This window comes from Ranitomeya variabilis, chromosome 4 (genome assembly GCF_051348905.1).
Source record: "Ranitomeya variabilis isolate aRanVar5 chromosome 4, aRanVar5.hap1, whole genome shotgun sequence".
In the NCBI taxonomy this organism is placed as follows: Eukaryota; Metazoa; Chordata; class Amphibia; order Anura; family Dendrobatidae; genus Ranitomeya; species Ranitomeya variabilis.
The window spans coordinates 304,717,920-304,742,856 of NC_135235.1; the positions used below are offsets into that span (position 1 = coordinate 304,717,920).

Consider the following 24,937-nt stretch of genomic DNA (forward strand, 5'->3'; position numbering starts at 1 on the left):
CTCATGGCAGTGGGGACATTGGTTTCAGTCAATACCATAAGTAACGTACTCCACCGCAATGGTCTCCGTTCCAGACGAGCCCGTAAGGTACCTTTACTTTCAAAGCGTCATGTCAAGGCTCGTCTACAGTTTGCTCATGATCACTTGGAGGACTCTGAGACTGACTGGTTCAAGGTTCTCTGGTCTGATGAGACCAAGATCGAGATCTTTGGTGCCAACCACACACGTGACGTTTGGAGACTGGATGGCACTGCATACGACCCCAAGAATACCATCCCTACAGTCAAGCATGGTGGTGGCAGCATCATGCTGTGGGGCTGTTTCTCAGCCAAGGGGCCTGGCCATCTGGTCCGCATCCATGGGAAGATGGATAGCACGGCCTACCTGGAGATTTTGGCCAAGAACCTCCGCTCCTCCATCAAGGATCTTAAGATGGGTCGTCATTTCATCTTCCAACAAGACAATGACCCAAAGCACACAGCCAAGAAAACCAAGGCCTGGTTCAAGAGGCAAAAAATCAAGGTGTTGCAGTGGCCTAGTCAGTCTCCTGACCTTAACCCAATTGAAAACTTGTGGAAGGAGCTCAAGATTAAAGTCCACATGAGACACCCAAAGAACCTAGATAACTTGGAGAAGATCTGCATGGAGGAGTGGGCCAAGATAACTCCAGAGACCTGTGCCGGCCTGATCAGGTCTTATAAAAGACGATTATTAGCTGTAATTGCAAACAAAGGTTATTCCACAAAATATTAAACCTAGGGGTTGAATAATAATTGACCCACACTTTTATGTTTAAAATTTCTAAAAATTTAACTGAGCAACAAAACTTTTTGGTTTGTAAGATTTATGCATCTGTTAATAAATCCTGCTCTTGTTTGAAGTTTGAAGGCTCTAACTTATTAGCATCTTATTAAACCTGCTAAATCTGCAGGGGGTTGAATACTACTTGTAGGCACTGTGTATATATTATATATATATATATATATATATATATATATATATATATATATATATATATATATATATATTTATTTTTGGTGTCTGCGCACTCGTACGGGCCAGGAGAATCATATATTTAATTCCAGTGCATCACATGATAGAAAAAATGATGTACTTTTGAATGACATCTTGTGCTGCAAATAAACAAGCCCATATACCACTGTGTGTGGTTAAAAAAAAAAAAAAAAAAAAAGTTATAGCTCTTGGAAGAAGGGGATGTTTATATTTTAAAATATATCTAACTTATTCATAACATTAAGCATATAAATAATAATATTTGTGACTAGTGTGGTATCGCAGAGGAGATAGCGGTGTTCTTGGGTTTAGCTTAAAGCAGGTGCGGTACCAGGGCTGTGGAGTTGGAGTTTGAGCACATTTTGGTGGAGTCGTAGTCGGTATAAATTGGACCGACTCCTAAAATATATAATAAATTGAGTACAGTAGTTCAATGCAGTTTGTGGGGAATATTTTTATCATAAGAATTTGGGAAAGTTATGAAATGTTCTATAAATGTCTGTCCCATTCCTGATCTAAGGTCTATACTTTTAGCTGAGATGAATCTGTGCTGCAGTTTATGTTCATGATAAGTAGTGAAACTCCTCCTCTACAGAGAAGGGGAATAATAACAAACACACAGGGAAGAAATGCCTGCGTTTATCTCAGAACTTCTGGACTGACCAGGAAAGCAGGATTAAGGCAAGTACTTCTTAAAGCATATCTAAATTTTTAATAAACTGTGCATAAATCAATAGTCCAGTATATGTTGTCTTCGTATTCTTGATGTTTTAGTTTGTTTTTCCTCTTAGCTCATGTTTGGAGAAATTAGCTGCCCTGATGACTTATATACACTATACATAGAATATAAGGGGAAAAACTGTTTTCTAACATCTCAAATTCAGAAATACAGTAACAGGATTGATGAGGATGTGTGTGTGTGTGTGTGTTCTGCAATATGATTCAGCACAAACATGCTCCCTCCCTCCTCCGCTCTTCATAGACTGAAGAAATATGTGAAGCATTTAGTGAGCTGTACCCTGAGACAAGCCTGACATTGAAAGTTCAGCATAAAGCTATCTAGCATTTTACAAACTTTATACTTATCATCTGTCCTATTGATTTATGCAAATATTGTTTTATTTATATCCTAAATTATACAGTGCATGATTCCCTATTCTTGCAAGAATTACAATATACCTTATTTTTTTTACAGGACAAAATTATTTTGAGAACGAATTTACATAATTACAAATGTGTGTCAGTATATAACTGACCCAGATGAAAAATGCTATGATGCCAAAATCATTTTTTTGGAAAAAATGTGGTAAATTTAAGGAGTGCTATGGCTATAGAGCACACTGCAATAGATTAGTGGTGAACAAACCTTTTATTGAACCACTACGCGTTTCGGCAGCGGACTGCTACCTTCCTCAGGTGGATTTACCCTATGATGCCAAAATCAGTCAGTGATAAAAATGCTCCTTCAAGAGCTTCCAATCTAAGAAGACATTTACAAAGCTCCCACCCAGAAGTTTACAAAGCTGTGATTGAAAAAGATCACAGCAGCACCAAGAAACCAGAGACCAGCACTTCCCGCCAGGCAAAGTAGGAGGAAAGAGTGTCTCAAACATCAGTTACAAAATATTTTGTAAGTGACAAAGTTACTGTAACAATGACAGAAGACGTGTTTAAAAGACAGCTCATCGAGCTTGTTGTGAAGGACAGTGTACCATTATCATTATTTGCACGACCAGTATTACAGCTCTTCGAAATGGCCCACAAACTTGGTGTTTCTCTTAAAAGAGAAAGTATTAGAAAATTAGTGATTGAAGAAGCCCTTAACCAAAAGGAAGATCTTAAAAAGACTCTCAAGAGTCTTTAAAATGGATGCCTGCACAAGTCACAGAGTGAACTATTTTGCTATGAACGTTTGATATCTTTGTGACAACAAAAAAATTGTTACTAAGACGCTGGCAGTAAAAGATACTAACGCTCTTCACAGCAGCCAGTTTCTCCACACCTTAGTGGAAAAAGTTCTGCAAGATTATGAACTCAAAAAAAGAACAGGTTCTTGCTATTGTAACTGATAATGCTTCAAATATGATAAGTACAATTAAACTGATGAATGAGAATAATGAAAGTGAACAGCAGCTAGAAGAACATTTGCCGATAACTACAAGTATTGTGTTAATATCATGGGTTATTGGTATATTTTGTGTGTTGGTTCCAATACTATATGGGAGTTTTCCATAATAGTTGGTAGTTTTGGGAGCATGTTCACTGAGGGAGTATTCTTGCATGGTTTTTAATTGTATATATATATATATATATATATATATATATAAAATTGTCTAAGGGGTACTTCCGTCTTTCTGTCGGCAACTTCCGTCACGGATATTCATTCGCTGATTGGTCTCGCCAACTGCCTGTCATGGCTGCCGCAACCAATCAGCGACGGGCACAGTCCGATTAGTCCCTCCCTACTCCCCTGCAGTCAGTGCTCGGCGCCCGCTCCATACTCCCCGCAGTCACGGCTCACACAGGGTTAATGCCAGCAGTAACGGACCGCGTTATGCCTCACTCCGTTACCGCCGCTACTAAACCCTGTGTGACCAAGTTTTTACTATTTAGGCTGCCTATGCAGCCTCAATAGTAAAAACATCTAATGTTAAAAATAATTAAAAAAACAAAAAAACAACAACAAATCATTATACACTCACCTTCCGCCGCCTTTCCGACGCTCCGGTGACTGGTCCATGCAAGCGGCAGGTTCCGGTGCTAAGGTTGGTGTGCGACAAGGACCTGCCATGATGTCACGGTCATGTGACCGCGATGTCATCACAGCCCCTGCGCGAGAAGGACCTGCCATGACGTCACAGTCATGTGACCACGACGTCATCGCAGGCCCTGCGCGCCAAGGACCTGCCATGACGTCACGGTCATGTGACCGTGACGTCAATCACACCCTCGGACCGGAAGCTGCCGCCTGAACCGAACACAGGCGACAGAACTACAAGGGGCCCTGTTGTGAATTCCGTTCTTGGGCTCCATCCTGTGGTTGCGAATGGTATTTTTGGGAGTTCTGCTCTTGGGCTCCCTCTGGTGGTTTCAAGTGGAACTTAGCAGCTGCGTTCACTAATCGGTTCCCTGGCCTTTGTTATTTAACTGGGCTTTTGGCTGTAGTGGATGCCAGCTGTCAATGTATTTCCTGTGGATTCAGTCCTTTCCTGGAAGTTCTCTGTTGGCCAGCCAATTTTCAGCTTAAGATAAGTCTGCTAGTTTTTGGGTGTTCCCCTGCTTATGACCTTCTGTTCAGTTTAATATATGTCTCTTTGTCCAGCTTGTCATTATAAAATATTCCGGCTAGTTGGAAGCTCTGGGGTCGCAGATTTGCCCCTCCACTCCGTGAGACGGTGTGGTGGCTATTTTTTGTAAACTCTGCGTGGACTTTTTAGTTTTCATACTGACCGCACAGTAGCCTTTCTATCTCTGTCTATTTAGATAGTATTGGCCTCCTTTGCTAAAAATCTAGTTTCATTTCTGAGTTTGTCATTTCCCTCTCCACTCACCGTCAATATTCGTGGGGGGCTGTCTTCCTTTGGGGGTTTCTCTGAGGCGAGATAGTTTTCCGTTTCCATCTTCAGGGGTAGCTAGTTCTTAGGCTGTGCAGAGGCGTCTAGGCAGAGTTAGGTACGCTCCACGGCTATTTCTAGTGTTGGTGTTAGGAGTAGGGATTGCGCTCAGTAAAGTTACCACCTCCTCAGAGCTAGTTCATTATTTGTTTTACCCACCAGGTCATTTCAGTGCTGCTCCGTATTCACTAGGTCATATCAGTGATTACTGTCTGTGGAGCTGCTACCTCCTCTAAGTTTGTCCATGATTGGTTTTACCCACCAGGTCATCTCAGTACCACTCCGTAACCACCAGGTCATAACAGTACAGCTGGCCCACAATGTATTAAATGCATCTCAAAAGAGGGAAGAGAAAGTTCTGAGTCATTGTTTTTTTTTTTCTCTTGTTGCTTGTTTCGTCCTTTCTTTTCCCCTTGATTTTTGGATGGTGCAGGAGCTTGGTACTGATATGGAGGTTCAGGGTCTGTCTGCGCGTGTTGATCATCTCGCTGCTAGGCTACAGAGTATCCAAGACTATGTTGTCCAAACTCCTGTTTCTGAGCCTAGAATTCCTATTCCTGATTTGTTTTCTGGGGATAGATCTAGGTTTTTGAACTTCAAAAATAGTTGCAGATTATTTTTTGCTCTGAGACCCCGTTCCTCTGGTGACCCCATTCAGCAGGTGAAGATTGTTATTTCTCTGCTGCGTGGCGACCCGCAGGATTGGGCATTCTCCCTTGAGCCAGGGAATCCTGCATTGCTCAATGTAAATTCATTTTTTCAAGCACTTGGATTGCTTTATGACGAACCCAATTCTGTGGATCAGGCAGAAAAAATTTTGCTGGCTCTGTGTCAGGGTCAGGAAGCGGCAGAGATATATTGTCAGAAATTTAGAAAGTGGTCTGTGCTTACAAAATGGAATGAGGATGCCCTGGCGGCTATTTTTAGAAAGGGTCTTTCTGAAGCTCTTAAAGATGTTATGGTGGGGTTTCCCACGCCTGCTGGTTTGAACGAATCAATGTCTCTGGCCATTCAGATTGATCGGCGCCTACGTGAACGTAAGGTGATGCACCATATGGCAGTGTCCTCTGGGCAGAGTTCTGAGCCTATGCAATGTGATAGAGTTTTGACGAAAGCAGAACGGCAGGAGTTCAGACGTCAGAATGGGCTGTGTTTTTACTGTGGTGACGCTACTCATGCTATCTCTGACTGCCCGAAGCGAACTAAGAGGGTTGCTAGGTCGGTTACCATCAGTACTGTACAGCCTAAATTTCTCTTGTCTATTACCCTGATTTGCTCATTGTCGTCCTTTTCTGTAATGGCATTTGTGGATTCTGGCGCTGCCCTGAACTTAATGGGCCTAGAATTTGCCAAGCGCTGTGGTTTTTCCTTGGAGCCTTTGCAGAGTCCTATTCCCTTGAGGGGGATTGACGCTACACCATTGGCCAAGAATAAACCTCAGTACTGGACACAGTTAGCCATGAACATGGCTCCAGCACATCAGGAAAATATTCGCTTTTTGGTGTTGCATAATTTGCATGATGTGGTTGTGCTGGGGTTTCCATGGTTACAGGTACATAATCCAGTGCTGGATTGGAAATCTATGTCCGTGACTAGTTGGGGTTGTCAGGGGATACATAGTGACATTCCTCTGATGTCAATTTCCTCGTCCCCTTCTTCTGAAGTTCCTGAGTTTTTGTCGGATTTCCAGGATATATTTGAGGAGCCTAAATCCAGTCCTCTGCCTCCTCATAGGGACTGTGATTGCGCTATTAATTTGATTCCTGGCTGTAAGTTCCCTAAGGGTCGACTGTTCAATCTGTCTGTGCCAGAGCATGCTGCTATGCGGACTTATGTAAAGGAGTCCTTGGAGAAGGGGCATATTCGCCCGTCTTCGTCACCGTTGGGAGCGGGGTTCTTTTTTGTTGCCAAGAAGGATGGCTCCTTGAGGCCCTGTATAGATTATCGCCTTCTCAATAAGATCACGGTCAAATTCCAGTACCCTTTGCCTTTGCTCTCTGATTTATTTGCTCGGATTAAAGGGGCTAGCTGGTTTACCAAGATTGACCTTCGAGGGGCGTATAATCTGGTCCGCATCAAACAGGGTGATGAATTTTTAATAAGCATTTAATAAGCCCGAAGGCCATTTTGAATATCTTGTGATGCCTTTCGGGCTCTCTAATGCTCCATCTGTGTTTCAGTCTTTTATGCATGATATTTTCCGGGAGTATTTGGATAAATTTATGATTGTATATTTGGATGATATTTTGTTTTTTTCCGATGATTGGGAGTCTCATGTGAAGCAGGTCAGGATGGTATTTCAGATTCTTCGTGCTAATACACTGTTTGTGAAGGGGTCTAAGTGCCTTTTTGGAGTTCAGAAGGTTTCTTTTCTGGGGTTCATTTTTTCTCCCTCGGCTATTGAAATGGACCCTGTTAAGGTCCAGGCTATTTATGATTGGACTCAGCCCACATCTGTGAAGAGCCTTCAGAAATTTTTGGGCTTTGCTAATTTTTATTGCCGCTTCATTGCTAATTTTTCTACTGGGGTTAAACCTCTGACTGATTTGACCAAGAAAGGTGCAGATGTGGTGAATTGGTCCTCTGCGGCTGTGGAGGCCTTTCAGGAGCTTAAGCGTCGTTTTACTTCTGCCCCTGTGTTGCGTCAGCCAGATGTTTCTCTCCCTTTTCAGGTTGAGGTTGACGCTTCTGAGATTGGGGCAGGAGCTGTTCTGTCTCAGAGAGGTTCTGATGGCTCTGTGTTGAAGCCGTGTGCTTTCTTCTCCAGAAAGTTTTCGCCTGCTGAGCGTAATTATGATGTCGGCAATCGGGAGTTGTTGGCTATGAAGTGGGCATTCGAGGAGTGGCGACATTGGCTTGAGGGAGCCAAGCATCGTGTTGTGGTCTTGACCGACCATAAGAATCTGATTTACCTTGAGTCGGCCAAGCGGTTGAATCCTAGACAGGCTCGGTGGTCTTTGTTTTTCTCCCGTTTTGATTTTGTGGTCTCGTATCTTCCGGGATCTAAGAATGTGAAGGCTGATGCCTTGTCTAGGAGTTTTTTGCCTGATTCTCCTGGAGTCCGTGAGCCGGCTGGTATTCTCAAGGAGGGGGTGATTCTTTCTGCTATCTCCCCTGATTTGCGGCAGGTGCTTCAGGAGTTTCAGGCTGATAGACCCGACCGCTGTCCTGTGGGGAAATTGTTTGTTCCTGATAGATGGACTAGTAAGGTGATTTCTGAGATTCACTGTTCGGTGTTGGCTGGTCATCCTGGGATCTTTGGAACCAGAGATTTGGTTGCCAGGTCCTTTTGGTGGCCTTTCTTGTCACGGGATGTGCGTTCCTTCGTGCAGTCCTGTGGGATTTGTGCCCGGACTAAGCCCTGCTGTTCTCGTGCTAGTGGGTTGCTTTTGCCTTTGCCTATCCCTGAGAGGCCCTGGACGCATATTTCCATGGATTTTATTTCTGATCTTCCTGTTTCTCAGAAGATGTCTGTCATCTGGGTGGTTTGTGACCGGTTTTCTAAAATGGTCCATTTGGTACCTTTGCCTAAGTTGCCTTCCTCCTCTGATTTGGTTCCTTTGTTTTTCCAGCATGTGGTTCGTTTGCATGGTATTCCGGAGAATATTGTGTCTGACAGAGGTACCCAGTTTGTTTCTAGGTTTTGGCGGTCCTTTTGTGGTAGAATGGGCATTAATTTGTCTTTTTCTTCGGCGTTTCACCCTCAGACAAATGGACAGACGGAGCGAGATGCTTTGTATCTGCTGATCAGGATGATTGGGTTACCTTCTTGCCGTTGGCCGAGTTTGCCCTTAATAATCGGGCTAGTTCGGCTACTTTGGTTTCGCCTTTTCTTTGTAATTTCGGTTTTCATCCTCGTTTTTCTTCAGGGCAGGTTGAGCCTTCAGACTGTCCTGGGGTAGATTCTGTGGTGGACAGGTTGCAGCAGATTTGGACTCATGTGGTGGACAATTTAACATTGTCTCAGGAAAAGGCTCAACGTTTTGCTAACCGCCGTCGGTGTGTGGTCCCCGGCTTCGGGTTGGGGATTTGGTCTGGTTGTCTTCTCGTCATGTTCCTATGAAGGTCTCTTCCCCTAAGTTCAAACCTCGTTTTATTGGTCCTTATAGGATTTCGGAAATTATCAATCCGGTGTCTTTTCGTTTGGCCCTTCCAGCTTCGTTTTCCATTCATAATGTGTTCCATAGATCTTTGTTGCGGAGATATGTGGTGCCCATGGTTCCCTCCGTTGACCCTCCTGCTCCGGTGTTGGTTGAGGGGGAGCTGGAATATGTGGTGGAGAAGATTTTGGATTCTCGTCTTTCAAGGCGGAAACTTCAGTATTTGGTCAAGTGGAAGGGTTATGGCCAGGAGGATAACTCTTGGGTTTTTGCCTCCGATGTCCATGCTGCCGATTTGGTACGTGCTTTTCCTTTGGCTCTTCCCGATCGGCCTGGGGGCTCTGGTGAGGGTTCGGTGACCCCTCCTCAAGGGGGGGGGGGGGGGGGGGGTACTGTTGTGAATTCCGTTCTTGGGCTCCATCCTGTGGTTGCGAATGGTATTTTTGGGAGTTCTGCTCTTGGGCTCCCTCTGGTGGTTTCAAGTGGAACTTAGCAGCTGCGTTCACTAATCGGTTCCCTGGCCTTTGTTATTTAACTGGGCTTTTGGCTGTAGTGGATGCCAGCTGTCAATGTATTTCCTGTGGATTCAGTCCTTTCCTGGAAGTTCTCTGTTGGCCAGTCCATTTTCAGCTTAAGATAAGTCTGCTAGTTTTTGGGTGTTTCCCTGCTTATGACCTTCTGTTCAGTTTAATATATGTCTCTTTGTCCAGCTTGTCATTATGAAATATTCCGGCTATTTGGAAGCTCTGGGGTCGCAGATTTGCCCCTCCACACCGTGAGTCGGTGTGGTGGTTATTTTTTGTAAACTCTGCGTGGACTTTTTAGTTTTCATACTAACCGCACAGTAGCATTTCTATCTCTGTCTATTTAGATAGTATTGGCCTCCTTTGCTAAAAATCTAGTTTCATTTCTGAGTTTGTCATTTCCCTCTCCACTCACCGTCAATATTCGTGGGGGGCTGTCTTCCTTTGGGGGTTTCTCTGAGGCGAGATAGTTTTCCGTTTCCATCTTCAGGGGTAGCTAGTTCTTAGGCTGTGCAGAGGCGTCTAGGCAGAGTTAGGTACGCTCCACGGCTATTTCTAGTGTTGGTGTTAGGAGTAGGGATTGCGCTCAGTAAAGTTACCACCTCCTCAGAGCTAGTTCATTATTTGTTTTACCCACCAGGTCATTTCAGTGCTGCTCCGTATTCACTAGGTCATATCAGTGATTACTGTCTGTGGAGCTGCTACCTCCTCTAAGTTTGTCCATGATTGGTTTTACCCACCAGGTCATCTCAGTACCGCTCCGTAACCACCAGGTCATAACAGGGCCCCTCCGAAGGTGAGTATATGTTTATTTTTTATTTTTTAACCTGTGACATACGTGGCTGGGCAATATACTATGTGGCTCTGTGCTGTATACGTCGCTGGGCAATATACTACGTAACTGGGCAATATACTACATGGCTCTGTGCTGTATACTACGTCGCTGTGCAATATACTACGTGGCTCTGTGCTGTATATTACGTAACTGGGCAATATACTACGTGGCTCTGTGCTGTATACTACGTGGCTCTGTGCTGTATACTACGTCGCTGTGCAATATACTATGTGGCTCTGTGCAATATACTACGTAACTGGGCAATATACTACGTGGCTGTGCAATATACTAAGTCACTGGGCAATATACTACATCACTGGGCAATATACTACGTGGACATGCATATTCTAGAATACCCGATGCATTAGATTCGGGCCACCATCTAGTTACCAATAAAGCTTGTGTTTTTTGTACTGAAATTCTGGTGGTGTGCATACATTCTAGTGGCTCCTTTTTCTGTTTTCTTTAGAAGAACATTTCACATTCAGTATGTTGGAGATGGAAGGCCACAGTCCTGTTCCCATAACAGAGGAACAAACAAATATTACTACGGAAGAACAGCAAAATGATTCTTTACAATTAGATGATCTGGTTGAAGCTGCTGCACACCTCTTTCCTATTCATCACATGCGCTGTGTTGTGCACACACTGCAGCTGGCAATAAAAGATAGTAAAACCATTGCCGCAGGGAAAAAGATTCCACTCCAATAGAAAACAGATTGACCATATTTCAGCAACATTATTCACTTGCTCTCAAAGTAGAAGAGTTCCATCGTTCATCAAAACTGACTGCGGACGAGGCAATTCCTTTATACCCTGAAATTGTTAGAGATGTTGCCCATGTGGTTACTGTTTTGCCACCAACCCAAGTTAGTGTAGAGAGGTTGTTCTCTAGCCTTAAAATAATTAGGTCAGATGTGAGGTCATCTATAAAAGAGGATCTGATACTATTTCTCAGAACAAATTCATAGACTGCACAAATATTATTCAGTACGTTTTGCTGAAAACTTTTTTTTACACTTACTGCAGAGTATATAATAAATTGTAAATATGAAAAAGTTTTTTGTTCTAAAGTTGTATTCCAATAAATATATTTTATGTTCTATGTAAATGGCTTGATTATTGTATCATAATAATGATTAAAAGCCTGATGTTACCATTTTACCACAGTAAATTTGTCACTTAAACATGAGCCATGAATGAGGGAGTTGGAGTCGGAGTCGTGGAGTCGGAGTCATGGAAATTGAGGAGTCGGAGTTGGAGTCGGAGATTTAGCCTACCAACTCCACAGCCCTGTGCGGTACTGCAACTAAAACAAACCTAAAGTGGAACCGTACTTTCTATAAAATTTGCAGAAATCAAAAGTTCAGGTGAATATTAGACACTTTGGAGTATATCTTAACAGAGAAATCTTATAAGAAACTTCTTTCCCTCCCTTCTGCCTCCTGAACTTGCTCACTATGGTGTCATTTGATGTAGCCCATTATGCTCTATGGAGATATGGCGGAGAAGGAGTGAGGAGCAGAGTGAGAAAAAGCAGAGCTAGACAAAGAAGGATCATTATGAGCAAGTTTGTTACCTTCTCCCACCATTGCGGTGTTCATACTACACACATCAGTACTGCTGTATAACTTTACACATGCTGTGCTGCTGTCACTTCTGTGTGTGTGTGCTACTTTTCCCGGAAAATTAGCATAACTACTAAAAGACAGTCGACCGTACTGAAATTTGGACTGTACATATTTCGGTTCATGAGAAGTAAGAACGCAATGAACCTCAGTGACTAGAAACATCCTCGCGCCGAATGGTCTCACCAACTTGTCGCGCTGCCGGTCATCTCCACTGCCAGGTAGCCTTGATGCACGCCTTTCTGCGAATCGGTAGTTTTTGTGATTGCATTTAGTTTGTGTTTTTTGTGCCTGCATATCTCTCCTGATGAATTTCTTCTTTATTTGCTAATAATGTAGAGATACAGTTTGGAGGAACTTGTTTTGATTGTGAAAACAGAGTCCTTAAAGGGCACCAAAGTGAGTTTCCAAAGAATGTTTGGAGGTCAAAATCCTCCATCCAAACAGTGTATTCTATCATTGGTTGTGAATAAGCTGGAACGTACAGGAACATTACTGGATAGGTATTATGGAGGACATCTGAAAATGTCTGAGGAGCAATTCAAGATGTGAAACAGCAACTTCTGGCATTTCCATGTAAATCGATGCACGGTTTCCCCAGGAGACAGGCAGGTCTCTTATTCCACATGTCAAGGCGTGGCCAAGAATGGTCGTGTTCGACCGTACAGAGTCACTGTCGTTCAGGAATTGAAAAGGGCCCAATCAAGAGAAAAGAATTTGCTGTTGTCAGTGGTACAAGACCTTCACTTAAGAAAAAAAAAAAAAAAAAAAAAAAAACCAACACATATTGGACTATACATGGTACACTGAAAAAGCCTGGTTTTATGGCTACGTCTATTCACAAAACACCCGTATTTTGGAAGATGATGAATGTGCTTCATGAGACGTTACTTCATCCATAAAAATGACAGAGTAATCTCAAAGGTACTGTGGCCACCAATATCGCCTGATTTAACACTGCCAGACTTTTCCTTTGGGGCTAGATGAAGGATCGGGTATATAGTAACAAGCCACAAACATTACAGGCACTCATGGAGAACATACAGCGAGAAATTCAGGCTATGACCAGATGTCCTCCGTTACACATTCAATAATATGGAACGGCGCGGGCAGACGTGCTTGGATACGAACTGCGGACATTTTCATAATCTGCTTTAAAACATCTGCTTCTCATGAACCAAAAGTATAAACAGTTCAAATTTCTGTATAAAAGATTCAGAACCTGTGGCAAATCCTGATGATAATTCTATGACCTGTGCAATACTAAGGAAATCCTGAAAACATGATGTGTTGGGGTCTGTGAGGACCGGAGTTGGGGAAACACTGGTTTAGATGTTCACCAATTCACTTGTGTAACTTTCTACTAGTGCGCCCTATAGACTGGTAATGTCAGTATTTCCATAGGGATGAGATTTGTAAAACCTCATTCACTTGCATGCTACTAAAAACCGCTGTGGATTTTAATGTGTGCAAGTTACAATCCATAGCAGTTCCTCCCCATGGATCTACCCTTAGACGGTATCATTACAGCACATATACAGTACTACTATCATACGGCAATATAGTGCTACAATAATATCGCCACATACAGCCCATACAAAACCACCATATTGTACATGGGCAGCACGGTGCCTCAGTGGTTAGCACTGGTGCTTTGTTGCAGCACTGGGGTCCTGAATTCAAATCCCACCAAGGACAACATGTACAAGGAGATCGTATGTTCTCCCCGTGTTTGTGCAAGGTTCCTTCTGGTTCTCTTTTTTTCCCCTATATTGACCGGCAATGGGCACAGTGATGATGATGATTTAGTAAAGCGCTGTGGAATATGTTGGCGCTATATAATTGAGTAAACTAAATTAAAAAAATGTTTTTGTACCCAAATACTAAGCCATATCCAAGGGAAATCAAATAACAGTCACAAATAATATTACCAAATACACCTCTATATAGAGTGTTTTTTATTCCTTTCTTGGGTTCTAATGTTAGAAGTCCAAAGTAATAATCAAGTTTACTGCTTCCGAAAACCATTCTAAGGCTATGTTCACACATTGCGTTTTTTGCTATTTTTTTTTTCCCGAACACAAAACCTGCTCTCTTGGCAGTAAAAAAAGCAGCTTACAAAAAGCAGGTTTTGCTGAGTTTTTGCTGCGCTTTTATTGTCTCTTGTGCATACTGATAGAAGTTTAGTATCACCCAAAAAACATGATTTAACTTATGTTTTTGAATGAAAAATGCAGCAAAAACGGATACCTGCGATTTTTGCACTTACACATTGTTTCCCAAGAGTGAAAAAAACGCTGCAAATATGCAGAAAACATGCTGAAAGAAACCGCCGTTTTCCAAATCAGTCAGGAAAATAAAACCAATGTGTGCATGAGATTTGTGAAAATCTCATAGCCTCTGCTTGAACTGTAAAACACTGCTTAAAATTTGCATAAAAAACAGCAAAAAAGCAACGTGTGAACACAGCCTTAGTGAACATGATTTGCTTATGATGTGTATCCACATGACAAGTCCTTACCCCGGACTCGCTGTTACAATGGCGGGTGCTGATGATGGCGCCAGCCTCCTCAATCATCTTCAGAATGGTTCCTCCATGCACATTTCCCGCAATGTTTGCGTCATCTGGACGCATGATCCTATCAAGAAAAATATGAAAAACAGTTTGATTATACAGATGGGCATTTCATGCAAGATTGGATTCATTTAGAAGATTGGATTCAGCTTAGAAGTGGGTGACGAGGCATTGATGGTATGGAAAGTCAAGCATTAGGAGAATACAAAGCTCCTTCTAGGCAGAAGACAATCGTTTTTGCATTATTTTTTTTTTTGCATTTTTCATTTTTTTTTTAATTATTTCTCACCAAAGAAATTGATCACACTCAAAAGAGATAACCCGAGTCTGACCCCTGAGACCCCCACTTTAAAGAGGCTTCAAACTTTCCCTTGACATGCTCCGTACACCTTCCTATATGCAAGTTGTACAACTTTCTAACAATACTAATATTTAAATTTCTCACCATTTAAAGGGAACCTGTCACCCCCCCCCCCCCCCTTCCTTTCGTTTCAAACTAAAAGAGCCACCTTGTGCAGGAGTAATGCTGCATTCTGACAAGGTGGCTCTTTCAGTTCTGGGTGCTGTAACTAGAGAAATAATCCGTTTTATAATTTGTCAGAAATACCTTGTCTTCAGTCAAGGAGGCAGGCCTTTCCCCCCTGCTTCAGACGCCACACAGCCGTCACTCAAATCTTCTTGGCGGCGCCCGGCTCCGCCTCCTCAGCGCTGTTTTGAAAATAGCCGGCGCCTGCGCTCTTTTTTCCTGCATGGTGCAGGCGCAGTGAGCGCTGCCCGTCTTTCCTCATATGCAGTCTCGGTGACTGCGCCTGTGCGGCCGCCCTGCTTGTGAATCCCAGCCCCGCAGTGACAACTCTGATTGCACTCAGTGAATGGGATATTTTTTTGCTGGAAGCTAAGAACCAAGACAAACCCCATAGTTCTCTAAGATTAGAGTATCCAGTCTATGCAATCTTCTGTGAGCTTATCAGTCACCAGACTGATACATTTTACATGCACTGATACGTTGCAGCAAACAATCAGGACAGGAGAGAGATTTGTTCTGCAGATGTATTTAGTATACAAAAGACTCAGGGGTGTACATACCACCAGTGCAGTAGCATTGGGGTCCGGAGGTGGAGGGGGGCCTTGTAGGGAGGCTAATAATGAGGGCCATCTGGACTGTTTCTCAGATCCCAAAGCTCCGTGGAACCCATGGCCAGATTGTCCTCATTATGTGTGGCGGGCAGGGAGCAATCCTGCAGTTGCACTGCCTACAAGAGGCTTCCTGCCCGGCATGATATCAGCATACGTCACGCGCCTGTGTCATTTAGAAAGTTGCCAGAGAGGTAAGTGTGCTTTTTTTTCTCTCCAATACATTGGGGAGATGACAATGAAGGGATGTGCTGCAGGAGAGGACAATGATGGGATGTGCTGCAGGAGAGGACAATGATGGGATGTGCTGCAGGAGAGGACAATGATGGGATGTGCGGGAGAGGACAATGATGGGATGTGCGGGAGAGGACAATGATGGGATGTGCGGGAGAGGACAATGATGGGATGTGCAGGGGAGGACAATGATGGGATGTGCAGGGGAGGACAATGATGGGATGTGCAGGAGAGGACAATGATGGGATGTGCAGGGGAGGACAATGATGGGATGTGCAGGGGAGGACAATGATGGGATGTGCGGGAGAGGACAATGATGGGATGTGCGGGAGAGGACAATGATGGGATGTGCGGGAGAGGACAATGATGGGATGTGCGGGAGAGGACAATGATGGGATGTGCGGGAGAGGACAATGATGGGATGTGCGGGAGAGGACAATGATGGGATGTGCGGGAGAGGACAATGATGAGATGTGCGGGAAAGTACAATGATGGGATGTGCGGGAGAGGACAATGATGGGATGTGCGGGAGAGGACAATGATGGGATGTGCGGGAGAGGACAATGATGGGATGTGCGGGAGAGGACAATGATGAGATGTGTGGAAGAGGAAAGAATGATGGGAGGTGGGGGAGAACAATGATGGATGTGGTAAAGAACAATGATGGATGAGGGGAATGCACAATGATGGTAGTGGAGGAGATGACAATGAGGAGAGTGGGGAATTGGGATTTGAGTAAGGTGGACTTATAATGACTTATGAACAGGGAGAGGGGGAGGACATTAGATGTGGATGTAAAATTAATTGGGTGGTGGAGGAGGGTACCAAGTCACTGGTAATGTCATAATGAATTGTGAGATGGGGTGGACGCCATCAGGGAACAAAAACATAGCGTGTGCACAAAGCCTTACAGTTAATTGGGGAGAGCCACAGAGAATGAATAAATTATATTTATTGGGCGGTGGTAGTTTTAGTCAATGGGGAACAGTGCTGTTTATCACTTTATATTTTGATTGGTGCGTGGCTAATAGTACATTAATGGATGGTGACCCCACCATACAATGTATGTGACCTTGTTATTTTCAGGACTGTGACAATCATCGTGACAATACAAGTCGTAGCTGGGAGATGTCGACACGAAGGTCTGACCAGATGGAGAAGAAACGGCAGAAAATGACTAAACAGTCTTCAGCGATAAGTGCCTGAATGTAAATATTATTCTGTATCTGCACTGTGTGACTCGGAGTAATACTGTTAATTGTAAAATCCCTTAGGCCACAATCTTACATTTGCTCCATCAGCCATCATTGCAGTTTATATCTAACAAAAGAGGACGGTATGTGATAAAATAACAAAACAAAAACAGGGCGCTACATAACCCAATATGTAAGGGACGGTGCTGTACATAACAATAGAGGGCACTGTGTAATAAGAGATGGCAATATACATAATAAAGGAGACTATGCAAGATATAAACAGTATATACATGTGGCTATATAGATCTGTCATAAATGGAGGGGGGCCAAAACACATTTCTTGCAAAGGGCCCCCAGCTGCCTGTGTCAGCCCCTGAAAAGACTGCGGGGACCAGACAACTGTAACATTGTCCTCGGAGAAGTCTCATGTCACTCGTAGAATGTTCCTCTTCCTTGACAATAAGCACAGATACTAAAACGATTGAAAAAGTAAAAAAAAATATATATATATTTTAGGAAATTACAAAACTTTACATTATACACATATATAACCTTTAAAAAGGCATAGCACTAGGACAAAATTAAGCAGTTTTTGCTCTGATTTTATTCCCACTACTCCCCTCAGTATAGAGGAGAGATATGGGCCTTTATATTTAGTTCTAGTTTTTGTGATCTTTACAAAGGGGCGTGGCTCACAGGGTAGTAATGCAGAGGAGTCTAAACACACGCTCCCATAAAATCCTGTGAGCCACGGCCCCTGGTAAAAAAACATAAAAAATTTAGCACAAAAAAAGCCCATATCCCTGCAATACGGCCGATTAAAAAAAAACAACCCAAAACAAAAAAAGGACAATACTAAGTGGACAAGCAGGAATTGTGACCCGGTGACAGATCATCTTTAACCCCTTCCTGACATTTGCAGTATATATATATATATAAGAATGTTATTTCTTTGTTTATTTTTTTTTAAATTGGGAAAAGTCTATTCAGAGGGTCATTTATTATTCTTCCCCTCAACCCACCAGAATTCTGTTTGGTTCCCCTAAAGTATTAAGAAGTAGTTCAGGCACAAAGAACAATGAGCTTCACATGTTTGGATTAATTATCTCTTTTTCCAGCCTTTTCTGACTATTTAAGACCCTCCCCAAACTTGTGAACAGCACTCAAACATGGTCAACATGGGAAAGACAAAGGAGCATTCCAAGGCCATCAGAGACAAGATCGTGGAGGGTCACAAGGCTGGCAAGGGGTACAAAACCCTTTCCAAGGAGTTGGGCCTACCTGTCTCCACTGTTGGGAGCATCATCTGGAAGTGGAAGGCTTATGGAACTACTGTTAGCCTTCCACGGCCTGGACAGCCTTTGAAAGTTTCCTCCCGTGCCGAGGCCAGGCTTGTCCGAAGAGTCAAGGCTAACCCAAGGACAACAAGGAAGGAGCTCCGGGAAGATCTCATGGAAGTGGGGACATTGGTTTCAGTCAATACCATAAGTAACGTACTCCACCGCAATGGTCTCCGTTCCAGACGAGCCCGTAAGGTACCTTTACTTTCAAAGTGTCATGTCAAGGCTCGTCTACAGTTTGCTCATGATCACTTGGAGGCAGGGCCGGACTGGGACTAAAATTCAGCCCTGGCATTTGAAGTTACACAGGCCCACTTGTCACATGGTGACTGTATAATATCTTTGTACACTTGTAGGCAGGGCCGGTTTTAGGCAAAGTGGGGCCCTAGGTAAAGTTTAAAATGGGTCCCCAAATGCTAACATATTGCACATCACACAGAAGCCTTTCTGTTGTATTTACGTGCGCTGAGTTTAGGCCGCTAAACGAGTTTGATCGACAATACTGAAGTTGTTCAACGCTTGTTTCCCGGCCTCTTTCCACCAGCTGAGGAATAATGATGAGACAGAACGATCACTAATAGATCACCATACAGTATCATGTTTTCAGCAGCACATCTACAGTTTACACTGGCAATGTGCTGCTGACAACAAGGCTTTTTGTTCCAGCAAAAACAATCCGAATATGCAGCATTTTACTTGTTTAGTAAAATACACCCCATAGTCCTCCATATATTATAATGTGCTCCATAGTCCTCCATATAGTATAATACACTCCCTATAGTCCTCCATATATTAAAATACACTGCTCAGTCCTCCACATAGTATAATACACTCCTCATAGTCCTCCATATAGCATAATACAATCCTCATAGTGCTCCATATAGTATAATGCACCGCCACAGTCATCCATGTAGTACAATTCACTTCCCATAGTATAATGCACCCCATAGTTCTTCATATAGTATAACGTATTCCCCATAGTCCTCGATACAGTATAATGCAGCCCACATATAGTATAATGCAGCCACCCCAGAGTATAATGCAGCCACCCCAGAGTATAATGCAGCCACCCCAGAGTATAATGCAGCCACCCCAGAGTATAATGCAGCCACCCCAGAGTATGTAACCCCCATAGAATATAATACAGCCCACCTCCCCATAATATATAATGTAGCCCCCCATAGAATATAATGCAGCCCCCCATAGTATATAACGCAGCCTCCCCCATAGAATATAATATACCCCCACAATAGTATATAACACAGCCACATAGTACATAACATGGCCTCCCCCATAGAATATAATATACTCCCCATAGTATATAGCAAAGCCCGCATATTATATAGCACAAACCGCATAGTATACAGCACAGCCTGCATACTATAGCACAGCTCGCGTAGTAGATAACACAGCCCACACAGCAGTATTCAGCACAGACCACACAGTAGTATACAGCACAGACCACACAGTAGTATACAGCACAGCCCACGTAGAAGTATACAGCACAGTCCACACAGTAGTATACAGCACAGCCCACAGAGTAATATATACAGCACAGCCCACAAAGTAATATATACAGCACAGCCCACAAAGTAATATATACAGCACAGCCCACAGAGAACTATATACAGCACAGCCCACAGAGAACTATATACAGCACAGCCCACAGAGAACTATATAAAGCACAGCCCAGAGTACTATATACAGCACAGCCCAGAGTACTATATAAAGCACAGCCCAGAGAGTACTATATACAGCACAGCCCAGAGAGTACTATATACAGCACAGCCCACAGAGTACTATATACAGCACAGCCCACAGAGAACTATATACAGCACAGCCCACAGAGAACTATATACAGCACAGCCCACAGAGAACTATATAAAGCACAGCCCACAGAGAACTATATAAAGCACAGCCCAGAGTACTATATACAGCACAGCCCAGAGTACTATATAAAGCACAGCACAGAGAGTACTATATACAGCACAGCCCAGAGTGTACTATATACAGCACAGCCCACAGAGTACTATATACAGCACAGCCTACAGAGTACTATATACAGCACAGCCCACAGAGTACTATACACAGCACAGCCCACAGAGTACTATATACAGCACAGCCCACAGAGTACTATATACAGCACAGCCCACAGAGAACTATATACAGCACACAGTAGTATACAGCACAGAGCACAGCCCACAGAGAACTATATACAGCACACAGTAGTATACAGCACAGAGCACAGCCCACAGAGTACTATATACAGCACAGCCCAGAGAACTATATACAGCACACAGTAGTATACAGCACAGAGCACAGCCCACAGAGAACTATATACAGCCCACAGTAGTATACAGCACAGAGCACAGCCCACAGAGAACTATATACAGCACAGAGCACAGCCCACAGAGAACTATATACAGCCCACAGTAGCATACAGCACAGAGCACAGCCCACAGATAACTATATACAGCCCACAGTAGTATACAGCACAGAGCACAGCCCACAGAGAACTATATACAGCACAGAGCACAGCCCAGAGAACTATATACAGCCCACAGTAGCATACAGCAGAGCACAGCCCACAGATAACTATATACAGCCCACAGTAGTATACAGCACAGAGCACAGCCCACAGAGAGCTATATACAGCCCACAGTAGTATACAGCACAGAGCACAGCCCACAGAGAACTATATACAGCCCACAGCAGTATACAGCACAGAGCACAGCCCACAGAGAACTATATACAGCCCACAGCAGTATACAGCACAGAGCACAGCCCACAGAGAACTATATATAGCACAGAGCACACAGTAGTATACAGCACAGAGCACAGCCCACAGAGAGCTATATACAGCCCACAGCAGTATACAGCACAGAGCACAGCCCACAGAGAACTATATACAGCCCACAGCAGTATACAGCACAGAGCACAGCCCACAGAGAACTATATACAGCCCACAGCAGTATACAGCACAGAGCACAGCCCACAGAGAACTATATACAGCCCACAGCAGTATACAGCACAGAGCACAGCCCAGAGAACTATATATAGCACAGAGCACACAGTAGTATACAGCACAGAGCACAGCCCACAGAGAGCTATATACAGCCCACAGCAGTATACAGCACAGAGCACAGCCCACAGAGAACTATATACAGCCCACAGCAGTATACAGCACAGAGCACAGCCCACAGAGAACTATATACAGCCCACAGCAGTATACAGCACAGAGCACAGCCCACAGAGAACTATATATAGCACAGAGCACACAGTAGTATACAGCACAGAGCACAGCCCACAGAGAGCTATATACAGCCCACAGCAGTATACAGCACAGAGCACAGCCCACAGAGAACTATATACAGCCCACAGTAGTATACAGCACAGAGCACAGCCCACAGAGAGCTATATACAGCCCACAGTAGTATACAGCACAGAGCACAGCCCACAGAGAACTATATACAGCCCACAGCAGTATACAGCACAGAGCACAGCCCACAGAGAACTATATACAGCCCACAGCAGTATACAGCACAGAGCACAGCCCACAGAGAACTATATATAGCACAGAGCACACAGTAGTATACAGCACAGAGCACAGCCCACAGAGAGCTATATACAGCCCACAGCAGTATACAGCACAGAGCACAGCCCACAGAGAGCTATATACAGCCCACAGCAGTATACAGCACAGAGCACAGCCCACAGAGAACTATATACAGCCCACAGTAGTATACAGCACAGAGCACAGCCCAGAGAGAACTATATACAGCCCACAGCAGTATACAGCACAGAGCACAGCCCACAGAGAACTATATACAGCCCACAGTAGTATACAGCACAGAGCACAGCCCACAGAGAACTATATACAGCCCACAGTAGTATACAGCACAGAGCACAGCCCACAGAGAACTATATACAGCCCACAGTGGTATACAGCACAGAGCACAGCCCACATAGAACTATATACAGCCCACAGCAGTATACAGCACAGAGCACAGCCCACAGAGAACTATATACAGCCCACAGCAGTATACAGCACAGAGCACAGCCCACAGAGGACTATATACAGCCCACATCTCTTCTCTTCCTCCCCTCACCTCCTCCGAGAATGGCCCCACAGTCCAGAAAAAAAAAAACTCTCCTCACCTCTCCTCGTGCCCAGCGTTGCTTCCTGGTTCCTGCTCCTGTCTCAGCAGCTGCAGTCTGCCCGGGACACAGCAGGTGCGCGATGATATGACATCATCGCGCACCCGCAGTGTCAGAGGCAGAGCGGGGAATGATGGGAGAGGAGCGTCTGTAGACGCTCTCCTCCATCATTGCATTCAACTGTACCGGCGTCTATACGCCGGTATAGTTGAATGCGACGGCGGGGGCGGCGGATTGAGCGGCCCACCACTGGCACCGGCCCTTCTGGCATTTGCCAGAAGTGCCCTATGGCCAGTCCGGCCCTGCTTGGAGGACTCTGAGACTGACTGGTTCAAGGTTCTCTGGTCTGATGAGACCAAGATCGAGATCTTTGGTGCCAACCACACACGTGACGTTTGGAGACTGGATGGCACTGCATACGACCCCAAGAATACCATCCCTACAGTCAAGCATGGTGGTGGCAGCATCATGCTGTGGGGCTGTTTCTCAGCCAAGGGGCCTGGCCATCTGGTCCGCATCCATGGGAAGATGGATAGCACGGCCTACCTGGAGATTTTGGCCAAGAACCTCCGCTCCTCCATCAAGGATCTTAAGATGGGTCGTCATTTCATCTTCCAACAAGACAACGACCCAAAGCACACAGCCAAGAAAGCCAAGGCCTGGTTCAAGAGGCAAAAAATCAAGGTGTTGCAGTGGCCTGGTCAGTCTCCTGACCTTAACCCAATTGAAAACTTGTGGAAGGAGCTCAAGATTAAAGTCCACATGAGACACCCAAAGAACCTAGATAACTTGGAGAAGATCTGCATGGAGGAGTGGGCCAAGATAACTCCAGAGACCTGTGCCGGCCTGATCAGGTCTTATAAAAGACGATTATTAGCTGTAATTGCAAACAAAGGTTATTCCACAAAATATTAAACCTAGGGGTTGAATAATAATTGACCCACACTTTTATGTTTAAAATTTATAAAAATTTAACTGAGCAACTAAACTTTTTGGTTTGTAAGATTTATGCATCTGTTAATAAATCCTGCTCTTGTTTGAAGTTTGAAGGCTCTAACTTATTTGCATCTTATTAAACCTGCTAAATCTGCAGGGGGTTGAATACTACTTGTAGGCACTGTATATATATATATATATATATATATATATACACACACTCACTGGCCACTTTATTAGGTACACCTGTCCAACTTCTTGTTAACACTTAATTTCTAATCAGCCAATCACATGGCGGCAACTCAGTGCATTTAGGCATGTAGACATGGTCAAGACAATCTCCTGCAGTTCAAACCGAGCATCAGTATGGGGAAGAAAGGTGATTTGAGTGCCTTTGAACGTGGCATGGTTGTTGGTGCCAGAAGGGCTGGTCTGAGTATTTCAGAAACTGCTGATCTACTGGGATTTTCACGCACAACCATCTCTAGGGTTTACAGAGAATGGTCCGAAAAAGAAAAAAAATCCAGTGAGCGGCAGTTCTGTGGGCGGAAATGCCTTGTTGATGCCAGAGGTCAGAGGAGAATGGGCAGACTGGTTCGAGCTGATAGAAAGGCAACAGTGACTCAAATCGCCACCCGTTACAACCAAGGTAGGCCTAAGAGCATCTCTGAACGCACAGTGCGTCGAACTTTGAGGCAGATGGGCTACAGCAGCAGAAGACCACACCGGGTACCACTCCTTTCAGCTAAGAACAGGAAACTGAGGCTACAATTTGTACAAGCTCATCGAAATTGGACAGTAGAAGATTGGAAAAACGTTGCTTGGTCTGATGAGTCTCGATTTCTGCTGCGACATTCGGATGGTAGGGTCAGAATTTGGCGTAAACAACATGAAAGCATGGATCCATCCTGCCTTGTATGGAGCATCTTTGGGATGTGCAGCCGACAAATCTGCGGCAACTGTGTGATGCCATCATGTCAATATGGACCAAAATCTCTGAGGAATGCTTCCAGCACCTTGTTGAATCTATGCCACGAAGAATTGAGGCAGTTCTGAAGGCAAAAGGGGGTCCAACCCGTTACTAGCATGGTGTACCTAATAAAGTGGCCGGTGAGTGTATATATATATGTATGTATATATATATATATATATATATGTATATATATATGTATATATGTATATATATATATATATATATATATATATATATATATATATATATATATATATATACACATACACACATATACACATATACACACACACACATATATACATATATGCACAGTATATGCGATCGCCGCTGGGTGTTATCTGATTCTGACAGCTGCTACCCAGCACTCCGTGCCAGGAGCAGTACCCGAACCGTTCAAGGCACTTTAACCTGCTTAATGCTGCAATCGTTATCATTTGCAGAATTTTGCTGGCATGCAAAGGGAGGGAGCCCCCTCTGTCCTCCGATCGGTGCCCCTGCGACATCATCGCAGGGGCCTGATCGTTGCCATGGTCACCCGATGTCATGATGACATCTGGGTCACCAGAGTTAGCAAACTTGTTACACCATGTTCAGATCATGGTGTAGCAAGTTTGTCTGTTAGTGCAGCGCTGACAGTTGTAAAGCATAGCAAAGAAGCTGCTGAATTGCTATC

At 44.1% G+C, this 24,937-nt stretch overlaps 1 protein-coding gene across 9 annotated transcripts in view; it reads right to left on the minus strand.

The window, feature by feature from the left end:
• The window catches only part of ACOT7 (acyl-CoA thioesterase 7), a 218,064-nt gene that overhangs the window by 164,418 nt on the left and 28,709 nt on the right, over positions 1 to 24,937 (minus strand). For all 9 annotated transcript variants that reach the window (XM_077250333.1, XM_077250334.1, XM_077250330.1 and 6 more), the window contains one exon: positions 14,237 to 14,354. In XM_077250333.1, the coding sequence (XP_077106448.1) occupies positions 14,237 to 14,354 (118 nt within the window). The remainder of the gene's footprint in view (positions 1 to 14,236; positions 14,355 to 24,937) is intronic.